This window comes from Miniopterus natalensis, chromosome 13 (assembly GCF_054644295.1).
Source record: "Miniopterus natalensis isolate mMinNat1 chromosome 13, mMinNat1.hap1, whole genome shotgun sequence".
In the NCBI taxonomy this organism is placed as follows: domain Eukaryota; kingdom Metazoa; phylum Chordata; class Mammalia; order Chiroptera; family Miniopteridae; genus Miniopterus; species Miniopterus natalensis.
The window spans coordinates 53,637,538-53,655,005 of record NC_142093.1 but is presented as its reverse complement, the minus strand read 5'-3'; the positions used below and the strand labels follow the sequence as shown (position 1 = coordinate 53,655,005).

General features: G+C 42.6%; 2 protein-coding genes across 7 annotated transcripts in view; one reads left to right on the top strand and one right to left on the bottom strand.

Moving 5' to 3' along the window:
- The window catches only part of FER1L5 (fer-1 like family member 5), a 45,960-nt gene extending 44,726 nt beyond the window's left edge, over positions 1-1,234 (bottom strand). Inside the window, 1 exon segment of the mRNA XM_016219228.2 lies at positions 1,150-1,234. Within this exon segment, the coding sequence (XP_016074714.2) occupies positions 1,150-1,234 (85 nt within the window).
- A 3,037-nt stretch (positions 1,235-4,271) lies between these two features.
- The window catches only part of KANSL3 (KAT8 regulatory NSL complex subunit 3), a 36,991-nt gene continuing 23,794 nt past the window's right edge, over positions 4,272-17,468 (top strand). For 3 of the 6 annotated variants that reach the window (XM_087823699.1, XM_087823700.1, XM_087823701.1), the window contains exons 1-3: positions 4,272-4,315; positions 5,283-5,547; positions 8,740-8,910. In XM_087823699.1, the coding sequence (XP_087679825.1) occupies positions 5,333-5,547; positions 8,740-8,910 (386 nt within the window). In that variant the 5' untranslated portion in view covers positions 4,272-4,315; positions 5,283-5,332. Of the gene's footprint in view, positions 4,316-5,282; positions 5,548-5,717; positions 6,026-8,701; positions 8,911-11,600; positions 11,664-17,468 lie in introns of those variants that run through there. The other 3 variants (XM_016219239.2, XM_016219238.2, XM_016219241.2) reach the window with 3 other exon arrangements.

Sequence of the window (17,468 nt, the reverse complement as noted above, 5' to 3'; positions counted from 1 at the left end):
TTCCTAATTTGGCGAAGGAAAGAGACGTACAAGTCCAGTAAGCACAAAGAGTCCTGAACAAAAGGAACCCAAAGAGCCCACACCAAGACACATCATAATTAAAATGCAAAAGGTTAAAGGCAAAGAATCTTAAAAGCAATAAGAGAAAAGCAGTTAGTTACCTACAAGCGAGCACCCATAAGACTGTCAGCTGATATTTCAACAGAAACTTTGCAGGCCAGAAGGAAGTGGCAAGAAATATTCAAAGTGTTGAAAAGCAAGGACCTACAATCAAGATTACCCAGCAAAACTATCATTTAGAATCAAAGGAAGATAAAGAGCTTCCAAGACAAGAAAAAGCTAAAGGAGTTCATCACCACCAAACCAGTATTACATGAAATACTAAATGGTCTTCTTTAAGAAGAAGACAAAAAATATGAATAATAAAATGGCAATAAACATATCTATCAACAATTGAATCTAAACAACAAAATAAATGAATAAGCAGAACAGAAACAAAATTAGATACAGAGAATGTTTTGACAGTTGCCAGATGGGAGGGGTGTTGGAGGGATGGGTGAAAAAGATAAAGGGATTAAGAAGCACAAATTAGTTGTTATAGAATAGTCATGGTGATGTAAAGCATAGGGAATATAGTCAATAATAGTCTAATAACTAAGTATGGTGTCAGGTGGGTGTGAGATTTATCAGGATGATCACTTATTAAGTATGTAATGTCTAATCACTGGGGTGTACTCCTGAAACTAATACAATAATGTATGTCAACTGTAATAGAAAATTTAAAAAAATATTTAAAAATAATAAAAAATCCTCACATTGATCCTAGGAAATAGGTAATTTTTTTCTAAACTTGAGTTTGTGGCACAGCCTTAGTTCGTAGAAGCTTGAGATTAATAATTTGAGAAAAGTATTAATCTTCTCTTTTTCCCATAACCACGCCTTGGTAAAAATGGGAGGCAAAAATGTCATAATAAAAGAAATAATAGCAATAAAGATGATAAGTTTGGAAAGAACTGGAGGGTGTCTACCTCAGCATTCTGTCAGACAGCGCATCTTTTACATAACAGGGCACCAGTAATCCTGTTTTTTTCACTGAATACATGTTGCCTCCTGGGGCACCTCTCTTCCATCCAGAATCTTGGTGCTCACCTCTGAAGAAGACAGACACACAGGGTCTGGGTGGGGGGGTCAGGGGTGGGTGAATCTTGGTCGACTCCACGACAACACGCAACATGTCGACCACCTTCTTCCTTCTGAAGCTTCCTTCTTGAAACACCTTGGTCCAAAGTGTCCCCCAGGACTCAAGGGGCTAGTGGAGCCCTGAGTCTGTTGCTTAGCAATAGAGGCGATGTCACAAAGGTGGGTGGATCCTGGTTCTGGGGAGGAGTCAAGGGGAATGAGAATTTAATACCATAAATTCTGCCTCGTATCCATCAACAGTCACTGCTCATTTCTCCCTTCCCATAGCCACTGGAAACCATGAATCCACTTTTTGTCTCTCCAGATTTGTTGATTCTGGACATTTCATATATATGGAAAGATGCAATATATAGTCACTTTAAAATTATTTTTAATTGACTTCAGAGAGAGAGAGGAAGAAAGAGAGAGAGAGAAGAAAACATCGATTTGTTGTTCCACTTATTTATGCATTCACTGGTTTCTTCTTGTATGTGCCCTGATCGGAGATGGAACTGCAACCTTGGCATATCCAGATGTCACTCTAATCAACTGAGCTACCCAACCAGAGCCACAATATATGGTCTTGTGACTGACTTCCTTCACTTAGCATAATATTTTCAATGTTCATCCATGTTGTAACATGTACCAGTATTTCATTCTTTTTTATGGCTTAATAAATCCATTGTATAAATATGCCACATTTTGTTTATTCATTCATCAGCTGATAGATGTGTAGGTAGTTAACACTTTTTAGTTATTATGAATAATGCCGCCCTGAACGTTTGTATACTTGGACATATGTTTTCAGTAATCTTGAGCACATACCTTTGTCTTTGCTGTTCCTTCTCCTGGAGAGCTTGTCTCCCAGCTTCTACCATGTTACTCAGTCTCCTCTTTTGATTTCAGCTTCAACATCACCTTCACAGGGACACCTTCCCCACCAACCAAGCCAAGGCTGGATTACCGCTCTACTCTCTCTCATTACCTTGTGCTTTGTAGGAATTTTGAGGGAGTAAATGCGCAGGTTCTGGAGCCACACTGTCTGGGTACCAGTTCTGCCTTTGATACTAACTAGCTGTGTGACCTTGGGCAAGATACTTTACCTCTCTGGACATGACTATAATAGAACCTAGTAGTTGAGAGGGTTAAATGAAGTAAATAATTTAGGCCACTTAGAGCTTATTTGGCATTCTCTAAATGTTAGCCCTTACTATCACAATTATAAATTAAAAATTATTTATGTAGATTATAAAGAAATATGCTTTGTCAGTGCTACGTCCTCAGCACCTAGCAAAGTACTTATCACATAGCAGGGATTTAAGAAATATTTGAGAATAAATGAAGGCCAGGTGTATCCAACGGATATCAGAGGAAGGAGAGGCATTATAGAGAAGAGATGCCCAACTCTAATCCCTTGGATGTCTTGGATGGAGAAAATGATTGTGAAGTTGCATCTGGGTTCAGAGGGAGAGTGGATTGTTATTAATTAATCATGTCTGCCATGGGTAATAGGTAAGGAAAAACTGCAGGACAAGCACCATGGTTTTAACATCCCGCTATAGAGAAGGCTTTCTGTCATGTTGGAAATAGTCCAGAATTGTGAAGTGACAATTTGCCTCTTGTCTCTCCACCGTCTAACCCCACTCCCCCTCACACACACACTTTTCGTCTAGACACTCGGGACTCTCTGTGGCATTGCACAGGCTGTCTGGAGCACTGTGTCTCTTCCTTTGGGCTAGTCTCTTCACCCTATTTCCATCAGCATTACAAGCCATTAATCTCACTCCTGCCCCAGTAGGGCAACCAAATGAACCAATCCACTGATTACCTGGAAATGACTGGACTTGCCCCCTGATTGTGGCTTCCATTCCAGGGACATTTGCATTTGACTCTAGCCCAGGGGAGGTGTGAGTGTGTGTGTGTGTGTGTGTGTGTGTGTGTGTGTGTGTGTAGGGGTGGACCATGAATCAAATCACCCAGGGGCCACTGAGGCCAGTGAGGCTGCCCAGAGGGAGGGCCTATGCACACCCCATGCCTGCCACACCAGGTGAGCCCAGTGCTGCCACAGACTCCAATTTGTCAAGAGAATCTGGAAATCTGGATTTTTACATGAAACTTCCTAAATCTGAAGTGTCTGCAATTAAATAAAAATTTAAGAAAGTAATGTGAAGGCCAAAGGATATGGTGGTGGATTGTACCTGGCCCATTTGCTATCTCTGCATGGGCCCTTACCAACCTTTCCAGTCCCTCTGCAATGGCCTGGTCCTTCCAGCCCAGCCTCAGGTGACTTCATGACCACCCCAATCTTCTCATCAGGAAATCTTTCTTCTGGAACATTCTACAGTCCCTTATGGTAATTGCTTCTGAAATCGATTTGTGTTCTTGCCAAGTACCCTTATTACCCCGTTTCAACAGCACTCAGGATAAATGTTTTCTTTTCCATTTATTCATTTTTAATAAGAGTATTTTTGTTGATGTTAATCCTCACTGGATTTCTATTGAGAGAGAGAGAGGAACAATGTAAGAGACACATCGATGGGTTGCTTTCCTCACGTGCTCCAAGCAGGGCGGGGTCGACCCTGCAAGCCAAATACTTGCCCTAGGTCTGGAATCAAATCCACGACCCTTCCGTGCGTGGACCGAGGCTCCAACCGGCCAGGGCTTAATAGACTATATTTTAGAGTAGTTTTAGGCTCACAGCAACTTTTTATCTATTCGTTTTTAATGTGGTTGTTTCTTGAGAGTAAAATTCCTGCCTAGCTCATGCAGGGAGCCTGCTCCGGCAGAGGTGGAGGGCGTGCGGGGTGTGGGGTGCGGGGTGCGGGGTGCGGCAGCAGGACGGGGGCTGCAGAAACCAGCCTCCTCCTGCGCCCTCACACTCGCGCTGAAAACGCAGGAGGCGACCCCGGACTCCGCAGACCTGCCTCGCAGATCCTGGCGTTCCCGGCTCTCCGCTTCCCGCTCTCGGGGTTATCCACTCCGGGTTTTCCCACTCCCCACCCCTTCCTCTCAGGCCGTGATCCGCTTCCGCGTTTTACTTGGAGCACCGAGAACCAGGTTTGGGGGCGGTAACGCGCACGCGCCCTGGGAGCCCGTCCGGGCTGAGCGCGCGGCCCGCGGACTGCGGGTGAGTGAGGTAGGCCAGCTGGGGCGGGGGGTCTTGGGGGATCGCGGCCCGGGGTGGGATAGGTGGGGGCTCGGCGAGGGCTCGGCGAGGGGCTCGGGGCTCCCCGGCGCTCGAGGGCCGGGGGCTGGAGCCTAGGCCGGGGCGACCGGTCTTGTTGGGCCGGGGGCCGCAGGCGCCGGGCCGGGCGGGCGGGCGGGCGGGAGGCGGGTGCGAGGCGGCGCCTCTTGGTCACGAACTCTCGGTGACCTTGGCCTAGTCGCTTCTTCCCCTCTGAACCGGCGTCTTCACCTGTGAAGTGCGAACGATAAGCCCCGCCTACTGGATGGGGCGGTTTGGAGGTTCTGTGGCGAGACCCCCGGGGGTGGTTTGCCGGGACCGCCCACCCCGGGAATGGAAGAGGTCCTCCTGGGGTGGCGTTTTGTTACCGGCTTCGCGAAGGAGCCCTCGTTTGTACGTGTAAAAACTCCAGCGTATTATGAAGCCGTTGCAAAACTTTTATTTGACTTAGAACAAGAGACTTCAGAGGCCCCCGTGAGGCCCCTGTCGCCCCGCTGGTGCTGGGCTGCCGGTGCAGCCGCAGGGAGGGCGAGGAGCGGTGGAGACCCCTACTTAGCGTGGGAAGAATTAAACCTTGGGATTCGTGTTGTTCGCCAGATCCCTTCTGGCCCACACAGGAAACTGAGGCGCTGGGCAAGCAAGTTAGCATCTGTCGGAGGGAGGCCTTTGCGACCAGTGGAGTCACTCCGCTCTCCATGAACGAGTTTTGTAGAGATTGAGTGTAGAGAAACTTGTGCGAGAGCCTTTCCCGAGGGTGGAATGGGACCTCAGGAACCCTCCCTATAGTGGGCGGCTGAGGGTGCGCAGTGTACCCAATTCTCAAGTATAAGTGATGGAAGGTCACAAAAGTAAGAAGCATTGGGGATGTTACAGGTTGGGGGAAATTTGGAATATTTGAATTGACAAACTTTCCATGCAGGTGGCTAGCATGCAGACAGCAGTTCTCTGACTGGCTGCCCCCCCACTGACATGGCCCACCGGGGTGTGGAGAGGGACTTCCAGTCTTCAGCGCGGCGCATGGGCACCTCACTGCTCTTCCAGCTTTCAGTGCACGAACGGGAGCTGGATCTGGTTTTTCTGGATCATAGCTATGCTAAGCCATGGAGTGCCCACCCAGATGCCAGTAGTGCCCGGCCCACCCGCATGCTCTTCGTTACTCCTCGGAGGCAGCATGAAAGTACCATGTGAGTTTGGGTTCCTCTCCTAAGGGCTCTGGTTGCCCTAACTGGGCAGTGGTCAGGTGGGATTCCAGAGGACTTTACTGTGGGGGTAGTGGGGGGCCTGGTAAGCAGTGTGAGGATATCAACATTCAAGACATCTGACATTCAAGACAAACCAAGATGTTCAAAAAAAAAGTAAACAGCCTATTCCATTTAGGTAATAGGACTTGATATTGGAAAGAGGAAATGGAAGAGGATTATTTAATGGGTGAAGAAAAAGACTGAAGAGTAGTTGACTTAAAAACTGCCACACATGATTAGACTCATTCCTTCAGTCCAGTGTTCTGGCTTGTCCAAACACTGGCAACAATAACCTATTCCTGACTTCACCCAAAAAGTTTAGGAGTATATTCCCAAGACCTTAGCTTGTTTCGGAACTGTCACCATGGTTGATCTTAACCCTTCTAGGTCTGATTGTATTTTCAGCTGGCCTAATTATTGGGTAAGGAATTTTTTTCATAAATTTAGTATGTAATAGATGATACAATTACATTTGACTTAAACCTGTTTAGTAATTCTTTTGAGCTTTAAAGGTGTTCTAATTATATTTCAAGATTTGTTGATACATTTTGATGACCAAATCACGCCCTTAGTAATTTTATAGACTGTTTTGGAGAGGAGGTTTGTTTGTTTGTTTGTTTGTTTAATTTTACTTATTGATTTGAGAGAGAGAGGAAGGGAGAGAGAGAAACATTGATTTATTGTTTCACTTATTTATGCGTTCATCGGTTGATTCTTGTATGCACCCTGACAGGGAATCAAACCCAAAACCTTGGTGTATCGGGAGGATGCTGTAACCAACTGAGCTACCCGGTGGTCAGGGCTTTGTTTGTTTGTTTTAATTTGACCTAATGTTTAAACTTCCCTCTAGCACAGGTTTTAGGTTTGTTGGGGAATAGAGATCTTGTATTTTGCTTCTTTAGATGTCCCATTGAGCCTTATTGAGCTAGAGTTACTATGATATGTGTTTTAAAGAGTAGTGTTTTTTATTTCATTTCCTAAGGACAGCAGTACTTTGTTGGCTTTTTTTTTGTTGTGCAGGGCACAGGATCTCTGACTTTAGGGAATTATTCAGCATAATCCTGATGCGTCTGGCCTAGGGCATAACTGATGAGCTCCTTTAAATAGAGTTCGAAGTCTTTCTCTCTTTTTTCTAGTTATTTAATAGCTGCTTGCTAACATTGAAACTCCTGTGTTTGTATCTCATATTTTTTTAAAGTAAGATTCTGTGGCCCAGCCGGGCATGGCTCGGTGGTTGAGCATTGACCTGCGATCCAGGTGATCAGGGTTCGATTCCCGGTCAGGGCACATTCCCGGGTTGTGGGCTGCAGCCGATCAATGACTCTCTCATCATTGATGTTTCTATCTCTCTCTCTCCTCTCCTCTCTCTGAAGTCAATAAAGATATATTAAAAAAAAAAAAAAAAAGTGAGATTCGGTGGATTTGGCTATTTCAGTCCTTAGAAATTATTCCCTCTTATAAACTGTCTCTACATATAGGTCTTGAAAGTGGGAGTTTGGCATGTTCTACGAACTCATTTTAGGCCATTGTGTCTGGAGTATGGTTGCAATGGGGATATAAGTGGGAGCTAGGGGAGAAGTTGGATTTATACTTTTAAAAGATCACTTTGAATTTTTGTTGAATAAGATTATACTGCACGAGTGGGATAGAGAAGACCTGCTAGGAGGCCATTGCAGTAGGGGGGGCCAGAGATTGTGATAACTTGGATAGGGGCAGCAGTAGTACAGATGGAGAAAAGTGAATGGCCTTGAGATTTATTTTGTAGATAAAGTCAACAGGACCTGCTGTGGTGAGTTGGAAAGGGGCCAGAATTAAGGGACAAGGTGAAATGAAATTAGGATGACTCTTAGATTTCTGGCTTAAGCAGCTGGGTGGTGCCATGAGTTGGGGAAAACTCAGGGAGGATATGTTGGAATGATGAAATCAAAAGTTCTCTTTTAGGCACATAGTAAGTGCCTCATCCAGTGTCTGGTCCAGAGAAGATCATCAGCTCTTTCACCTACCACCCAATCTAGCTGCACATGATTTCACTTCATTTCAGAATGATGTAATTATTCCAGCCATTGGTAATAGATGCAGTAAAATCACCGAGGTCAGAAAGTTAAAGTGATGTCTGGTAGACAACCGGTAGATCAGTTTGATTGGCATAGTATTTGGGGTGACAGTTGGTGCTGTGAAGGACCTTTATGGTTCTAGGATTTCATTAACAACATTTTAAAATATGATTCTTTAGATGTCCATTTCTGTTTGTTTCTGTTCTAGGCCCTTTTCACAGTGAGTTAAATAGCTGAGGTGTCTGTATTCCAGGTGCTCTGTCTTAGACAATCATAGGCTTTTACAATATATTGTTAACTACCAGTTGACTTGCTAGTGAAAGGGAAAGTTTGTATGAATAGTTAAAAGTCAGAATCAATACTGTCCAACAGAACTTTCTGCAATGAGAGAAATGCTCCATACCTGAGCACTCGATACGATAGCCACCACCCACATATGTTCGTTGTGCACTTGAAATGCGGCTAGTGTGATTGAGAAACTGAATTTTTAATTCTGTGTAATTTTTCTTAATTTAAATAGTTGCATGTGGCCTATAGCTGTTGCATTGGAAAGCAATGAGTTACTTGCTTATGGAATATATTTGTGTGTTTTTTAAAAAATAGCTGTCATTTTTTGCATACAGTTGTTTAAAAATGACTTTATGGCCCTAGCTGGTTTGGCTCAGTTAGAGTGTTAGCCTGCGGACTGAAGGGTCCCGGGTTTGATTCCGGCCAATGGCACGTACCTCGGTTGCAGGCTCAGTCCCCGGCCCTGGTTGGGGCTTGTGCGGGAGGCAGCCAATCAATGTGTCTCTCTTGCATTGATGTTTCTCTCTCTCCCACCCTCTGAAAAACAATGGAAAAAATATCCTCAGATGAGGATTATAAAAAAAATAAAATGACTTTATGTTCCTTAGCATATAGAGGGCAGAGATGTGGGAAAGATAAGTTTGGACCATAATTTTCTTGTGGATATAATGTACTTGTGCATACTTTAAAGTTGATTATATCAAAGAGACATTTTTGGCAACCAGATGATTGTTAAATGCCTGTGTTGTGTACAGTGCATGTGGCCTGGTCCTATCTTCTCACCTGTTTACAGTGAATCAGACGTCCCAATAGATGTGGAGACAGTCACATCAACCCCCATGCCACTCTATGACAATCAGAAGGCACGCAGCGTGATGAATGAGTGCGAACGGCATGTCATCTTTGCCAGGACTGATGCAGATGCCCCTCCCCCACCAGAGGACTGGGAGGAGCATGTCAACAGGTAGGCCACTCCTCAGGAGGACTGGTTACTACAGGGTTAATGCTCACTGCACTGTAAATATTTTGTATCATCATCTGCATTGAAACACATTTATTTAGGCGTTTATTTCATTTGCAGGCACACCCCTGTTCTTCTAACTCTGCATTGTAAGTCTCAGCTCACTGTGCAGTGAGCTTCTTGAGAGGAGGGCTTGCATTTCAGCCATCTTTGCATCCCTGACACCTAGGACACTGCCTGGCACATAGTAGGCATATGATAAATGTTTATCAAATAAGTAAATGAATTAAATTTGATAGGTATGACTAACTCTATTGCTTATATAGTACAAGATCTGATATGGGAGTTATCCAGACTCTAAGAAAACAACCCCCTAAAAACATTAAATAAGTGTACATTTGTAAGATACTGTTTTATATGGTCTACAGCTAGGGTCATGAAATATTTTGGAGTCACATGAAAAGCTAACAGACGTTTGATTTGAGTGGCTTTTTAATGTAGATTTTCAGTCTGCGGTTTTGAGGGAATACTGTAACCCATTGTCATGAGTCTGCTGTCTTGTTACCACACTTCCTACTGACCCAGGGACCCCATACTCCTCTCCAGGTCATTTGTCATTGTTCATTTGGCGAACATTTGTCTTTTGCTTATTGCATAACAACCTTATGAAGATAAAACTGATATACCATACAGCTCACCTATTTTATGTGTACATTTTAGTATTTCATCACCACAATCAACTTAGTGAACATTTTCAGCACCCCAAAAAGGAACTTCATTAACAGTCACTTCCCATTTCCTCCCAACCCCTCCAGCCTCTGGCAACCACTAATTTCTTTTCTGTCTCCCTAAGTTTGCCTATTCTGAACATTTTATATAAATGGAATCATACAATATGTGACTTTTGTGTCTGGCTTCTCTCAGTGTAATGTTTTCAAGGTTCATGCATGTTGTAGCGTGAGTCAGTACTTGATTCCTTTTTATTGCCAAGTGATATTCCATTGTATGGTTTTACCACATTTTGTTTATCCATTCATCTGTTGATGGGTATTTGGATTGCTAACGCTTTCTAGCTGTTATGAATATGCTGCTGTGAATATTCATGTACTTGTTTTTGTGTGGCCATATGTTTTCCGTTCTCTTGCATACTTACCTAGGAGTAGGATGGCTGGGTCATATGGTAACTCCATATTTAACTTTTGAGGACTTTCTAGACTGATTTTCAAGGGGACTACACCATTTTATGCTCCCACCAGCAGTGTAAGAGAGTTCTAATTTCTCTACAGCTTTGCCAACATTTATTATCTGTCTTTATTATGACCATTCTAGAGGTTGTGAAGTGACATCGTATTGTGGTTTTAATTTGCATGTCCCTCATGGCTCTCTGTCTATCTGCCATGTGTAAGGGAATATTAAAATCTTTACACAGGAGTTGGTAGCTGGAGCACTTACCGTAATGTTAGAGAGGTCTTATTTTATCATAATGGGAGAGAAAGGGGACACTCTGTAGGAAGAAGGGTAGGAACGTTTGAGGCAGTTGTCACAATTTATAAGTCTGGTTGGAAGCCGGGAATGAGGCTGAACAGGTATGCTTGTGTGATCAAGGTGGGAGCTGTTAGAGGAGGAGCAGCTCTGCACTTTGAAGAGCTTGTGGAGAAGTTGTTTGGGGCCTTGAATTGGAATTAACGCTGTGCCCTAAGAAGGGGAAATGCTCTCCAGAGCTTCGGATAAAGAGGAAAACTGCTATGAGTGAAGATAACTGCTGGGATATTACCAGAGTCAGTGAATTCAGCAAAATGGTTTATCGTTGTTGTTGCAGTTAATAATAAAAAATAGTGACAGTGGTAGTAACAAAAAAGAACTACCATTTGTCAAGTGCTTTCTAGGTGCCAGGCATTGTGCCAAGTGCTTCATGTCCATGATCTCTTAATCCTCACAGCAACTCTTCCAGGTATATCCCTTCTTCATCTCTGTTTCACAGGATGGAGAAACTGAGCTCAGGATGGCTGAGAAATCTTAGTTAGGAAGTGATGGAGCAGGGACTTGTTCAGAGCAGGCAGTCCACCTCCAGAGCCCAGTGTTCTCGGCTACTCTACCCTCTTTTTAAGGGCAGTAAACAGGGCAGTCAGTGGCTGAACAAGGTGACCCCACACGTTATATGTCCCTTTGTGGTGTCCTCAGTGTGCAGTTTCAGAAACTGCGTGGGAGAGCTGCATGAAGTTTTTTATCAGTTCACCCCTGGACATGATCAGGAGGTTTGGGAGAACTTTTTATACTTACCAAAGTCATCAGAGACTTAATAATACATATGAATACCAGTTTCTTAATTTACAAGGACAGATACAACAAACTGTAAGGCAGATGGGACACGGGTTGACCTGGCCAGAGCACCGATTCTCAGTAGGAGAGCCTGGGAAGCCCTTTTATTCCAGAGTAGATGGCAAGTGCAGAGTCTGCTCTGGAGGCCTCATTCAGCAAGGTAGCTGGATGTACCCATCTTTCCTCAAAGTAAGAAGGGCTTACAGAGTAGGCAGGGCACACCTTCACCTGCCCAGCCCTGCAGAGAAATACTGACAGATTCTTGCCTTTGCCTTGTTTTTCTCCATGGGGACCTCCATCCTTCTGTTATGACATTACCATAGATTGATATGGTTAATTAGCGCTCAGTTTATCTCAGATTATTTGTTTTTTAGTGTCTGATGAGATTTTGGAGGCGTCCTTCTCATTAGCAACAGGCTTACAAACCATCTCTTCAGGTAGGTCACTTTTGCACACAGCTAATTTTATTATTTGATGCTACTTACTGGCTTCACTTTCAGAGGTCACCATTTTATGACCTTATCCCCGAACTCTGGAACTCTGGATCCGTAACCCGTTTGGAACTTGCAGTAGTTCCCTCTGCTCTGATTGTAATCATCTTGTTGCCATTCTTTCCCTTGACTTAATTGTTAAATTGCTGCTTCTTTTCTTCCTGTATAAAATCATGTAAAATTACAGTTTCCCATATTAAAAAACTCATGGGCTATGGGACCAGAAATTTGTTTTTCCTCAGAGATCTTTCAGTGGAGTCAGAAACTTAATTTTCTTTGTTAGTGCCCTGCTTTCCCCTCTTGAATTATTTCAATAGTAACTGCCCTCAGATAACTTTCTGTGTATAGAAAATGAAGCACCCCCCCCCCCAACCGACTCTGACTTTCTTTAGTAATGCCTGAGATTTTGTGAAACAGTTTAAATCTCTTCTCTGACTGATTGAATTGTCTAGATCAGGGTTAGCAAGCCAGGGCCCAGGCACTACATGGGGCCCAGTGCTTGTTTTTACAACAGCCCATGAACTAAGAATGGTTTTCACATTTTTAAGTGGTTAAAATCAAAAGAAAACACATGAAATTCAAATGTGATTGTCTATAAGTGCAGTTTTATTGGACCAGTCATGCCCATTCTTTTACGTATTGTCCATGGCTACTTTTGCATTATGACCACAGAGTTGAATAGTTGTGACAGACCATATGATGTACAGACTCAAATATTTACTCTCTAGTCGATTATAAAAAAGGTTTGCTGGCCTCCAGTCTAGATCCTGTTTCTGTGTCTGCATGCCAAAGTTGTGTGACTTGAAGAACTTTGAAAATGATTTACATTTTGCTGGGGTGGTAATGTTGTCCTGAAGAAGTTGGATCAGCTCCCGCCCCCCCCCAGTGTTTTTCAAATGTCAAGTTTAATTAGATGCACAGTTTTTGAAAGACATTCAATAAAATACTTGATACATGATATGTCTCAGCATTGCTCAAATGGATTTTAGGACATTTCCAGTATTTCAGTAAAAGAATCTAGTGTCCTAAAGCAGGTTTTCTTATCTTAGAAATCAAAACTTCCCTGAATTCAGCCAAAAGAAAACCATTCTCCTTTTCTAAATTTGCTCTAATCAATGTTTGAAATTTTGAGTCTAAGATCTTTGTGTTGTTTATTTCCCTTCCCATTCTCTCCCTCCCTGTCTCTCTTTCCTCTTCATTCTTTCCTTCCTTTCTCCTTATGTTTAAGCAAAAATTTTATAATCTGGAAAAGTAAGTGTGACCTATTTCATCTCTCTGGATGTTCTTTGTCTCTTTCTGTTTGACTTCTGGTTTTAAAAAAAGTTCTTTAAACATTTTAATATTGAATTTGTCTCCCTTGGAAAATTAGTCTCTATCAGAGAAAGAATAATTACCTTTAAAAATGTTAGGCTTTTCTAGCACCGATGAGACTTTTTGGCTGCTTTGGATAAGATGAACCAGAGGTCACATCATTCAGGATCAGTCAGAGCATGGGGACCATGAGGTTATCTGATCTTTTCTAAGAAAAGGAGACTAGGTGTTTCTATACTCATGAAAATGGAATAGGTTTAGGTGGGGGGACTGGGTTGACTCACTACAGTTCCCATCAGCTATTTGACTGTTTAGACATGTATTTAAAATTCTGTCTCCTGTTTTTAAAATTTTCCTTAATTATATCTTTTGCATGCTCTTTATCTTAATCTTAGGTTAGATCTTTTTTTTCCCCACCCACTTAATTTTCCAGCCTTCCACAAAGCTGACACTTTTTTGTATATCCAGCAATAATACTAAGACTTTTTCAGGGATTTTAGACTCCCAACATTGTGGTTTGTTAATTTAATTTTAGTTGTCATTGATGTATAGGAGTAATTTCTAAATAGCTTTCTCACCCCTCCCCATTTTGTTCACATCATTTTCCTTGGTGCCATCATTTTGGGATTCAGAATAAATATAGAGTAAGAAAAACAAATGGAGAAAACAGCCTGTTACATAATAAAGAACAGGATAATTTTGGAAATGCTGTTGGGGCCTCATAAATTATGCCTTTTCACTTGCTGTCTTTGGAATTAAAGTTTGCAACATAATCAATAGGCTTTGAGAAAGCTTAAGAGATTGTTGAACATGAAGGAATTGTATTGCTGTCTAACCTACAAATGAGCATTATTGCTGGGGGTAAGGCTGCAGTGTAATACCCCTTTCAAGATGTCACAAGTTCTTTACACATATTTTCACAGAACTAGAAATTCAAAAATTTTAACATAGATAGCCTTTGATCTTTCATTTCCACGTCAAGAAATTTATCCTTCAGAGATACTCCCACAGCCACATAAAGTTGGAGATAGATGTGTGCATGTGTGTGTTGTGGGGAAAGGAGGGGTGATTCCTGCAGCTGCTTATAAGAGCAGTAAAAGGGACACAACCTAAATGCCCACCAATAGGACAAAACCAGCCAGTAAAAACAAAGAGGTATGTTAATATGGAAATAAATCCATGTATCTCCAGAGAGCTTTTTATTTTTTTATTTTTTTTTTAAATATGTTTTTACTGATTTCAGAGAGAGGAAGGGAGATGGAGAAAGGGAGATAGAAACATCAATGATGAGAGAGAGAGTCATTCATTGGCTGCCTCCTGCACGCCCCCTTCTGGGGATCAAGCCTGCAACCCAGGCATGTGCCCTGACTGGGAATCGAACTGCTATCTCCTGGATCATAGGTCGATGCTCAACTGCTGAGCCATGCTGGCCGGGCTCCAGAGAGCTTTTTAAACTGTTTGTGAATATCCTGTCTCCTCCCCTACCACCAGATCCCCAAGCCCAGAGAGATGCTACTCATGTGTTTTGTGCTTTTAAGTAATGTGAACCAGCTGATTCCCATAAGCCTTCCTGGATCCAGGGTGTCCTGAGTCCCAACACTTGAATTGAAGCTTCCACTCCCTGCCTCCCAAGTCCAAAATCTCTGAATATCAAACTACAACCAAACCTGACTGGATCCTGATGAGGTAGCAGGAATAAGCCAAGAGAACTAGGGGAAAATAAGAAAAAAGACAATTCTCAGAAACCCAAGACTGCTTCTGGTCCCCATGAAGGGTGGAAGGTTTGGAGGTTGAGAAAGGATTTAGTGGAGCAAGGAAAGCTGAAGAATTCTCTGATCATGGACTTCAGCTGCTCTCTTACAGCTTTTGCTTCCATCGGTAATCAGCTCACCAGAGTTTTTATTGCTAGAGGAACTGTAGACATCCATGTCTGTTTCACAGTCGAGGCTGAGGCACACATCTGGTTCTTCACTGCAGAGCTGGTTAGAGTGAGTGTTCTTCTGGACTGTATAACTCTGATCAGTTGCAAAATGAAGGTGAGATTTTATTTTACTGAAGAAAAGGAAGTTGGGCCATATTTTCCTGCTTTCTAGAGGGTATTTACTTTTTCCAAGGTCAGTGGGACAGCTGTGCAAAGTGAATTGCAAAGGGTAGTTTATCCTCCCTCTTCATGGTGACTGCACCACGTTACTGGTGTTCTTAGATGAGTCGTGGAAAGTAGGTACCTTCTGGTGGGGCGTGATGGGAAGGATGCTGGTCTGTTGTAAAGTAAGAGGCATTGAAGTTGTTTGGCCACCCTGCGATGCTGAAAGGCTCAAGTTAGTTGCACCTAAGTCATGTTTCAGTGTCTTCTGCAGCTCAGTCCCCAAGGGCTAAGTGTGGTGAGGGTTTGAGTTTGCCCTCAGCTGTTTATAGGACGTAGAATGTCATATGCACACAGTTTATCCATTTATTTATTCAGCAGATGTCAAGTCCCTGCAGTGTGTCAGATACTGTTTTGCATGCTGGGAATCTACCACTTAAACAAAACCAACAAAAGCCCCAGCCATCTTGGCCTTTACATTCTTGCAGAGGGAGACAGACTAAAGAAATAAATAAAACAGATAGACGTGAGATGATGGTATGGCTGGAATCGGGATAGGGAAGCGGGGTGGAAGTGGGGTATTGACAGTTTTATAAATAGAGGTGAGCCAGGGAAGCCACAGTAGAGGTTGACATCTGAGCAATGACCTGAAGGAGGTGGAAAGGGAGCCATTGTTCCCTGGAGGGAAGGGATGACCGGGGCCTGGCTGTGATTTGGGAACATGCAGAACTGGGTTTGGGGGTGCAGTGTGGCGAAGCTCAGAAGTCGGGCTGTTGTGGATGACAGTGTGGCTTGTTCCTGCTGCTTCATCAGGATCCGGTCAGGCTTGGTTGTAGTTTGATATTCAGAGATTTGGGACTTGGGAGGCGGGGAGTGGGGTCCAGACAGCCTGGCAATGATTTTGACTTTTAGCAGATTGATACGTGGCCACTGAAGGGCTTTGAGCAGAGGGACATGATCTGACTTAGGTTTGTTGATAGATTTCTTTCCAAAAGTGATTTTCCAAATTGACTTTCCAAAAGGTTGTACTAATTTATATTTCCATCAGCAAAGTAAGGAGACACCTATCTTCTTACATCCTCACAACACAGAGTAATATTAAACTCCTTAATTTTTACCCATTTGATAGGTGAAAAATAATATTTTAATTTGCATATTTGATTTTGAACAGGGTTGACTATACTTTTTGTGTGTGAACTGCCTTTTCATGTTCTTTGTCCGGTTTTTGTTTTGAGTTGAGTTGTTTTTTTCTTAATTTTCTAGTGGCTTTTTCTATTTTAATGAAATGGCAGGTGTTTTGACTTTGTTTATGATTTGTCATTTTTTTCTTTCATAGAAGTTTGAAATACTTATGTAGTTACATTTGTCTTTCTTTCATGGCTTCTAGGTTTTAGGTCACACTTAAGGTCTTACTTACTCTAAGATAGATGATAGGTAGGTAGGTAGATATCACTCTTTCTTCTAGTATTTTGGTAATTTTATTTTTTGATATTTAACTTTTTATTCCACTTGAAATTTATTTTGTAGGGGCCCAGGGTTTCTTTTCCTATTCGGTTACTTATTGTCTTGGCCCCACTTCCTTTATCCCCGCTGGTTTGAACTGCTACCTTGGTCTTGTTCCAGCTTCTCATTTGGGTCTGGCACCTACTTAAAATTTTTTTTAAAGGTAATCTTATTACTAATTTATTTTATGGCTGGGAGATTTGGTAAACAAATACTAATTGGGCATCTTCTATTACCTTTCTCTCAGTGTCTTTAGGAAGATTACTGCCCAGTGTTGGGGTCTCAGAGTAATTAAGATTGATAGGAGTGGAGTGGAGGGGGACTTCAGTAAGCTCCACTTCACTGTACAGGGTATGACAGGTGGGGGCAGGGCAGTGGGATGGGTTTCTAATTGCAGGGGTTCACAGCTGAGTTCGAGAAGGGCACATTCCGCCATCCACAAGCAGGGTAGAAGTGTATGCCTGTGTCCTGTGCTGAGATGATGCAGTGTTAACTCACATGGTGCAGACGTTAAAAATTAAATTTGTTAATTGGGTGATATACAGAAAGAAAAAAAATACATGGTGGAAAAGGGAGAAAGGTGGGAGAATAGCCACTTCACTTGTTATATTTCTATTCCTGAAGCTAATTTAAATAGGCTTTTTATCTTAGTATGGGGTTCTAGTACACTAAAATGCTTGCTCATCTTGTGTGCCTTTTTGTGTGAAATACTAATCTTGTGAAATTCAAATGTGTCTGTGCAATGGAGCTATGCTTTTATTTAACCGTGGATTATTTTAGCCACTAGGTAAATAATTAGCTTGGCTAGCACTAAAAAGACTTCATCATGACTGACTTGACTTGTAGTGTATTTA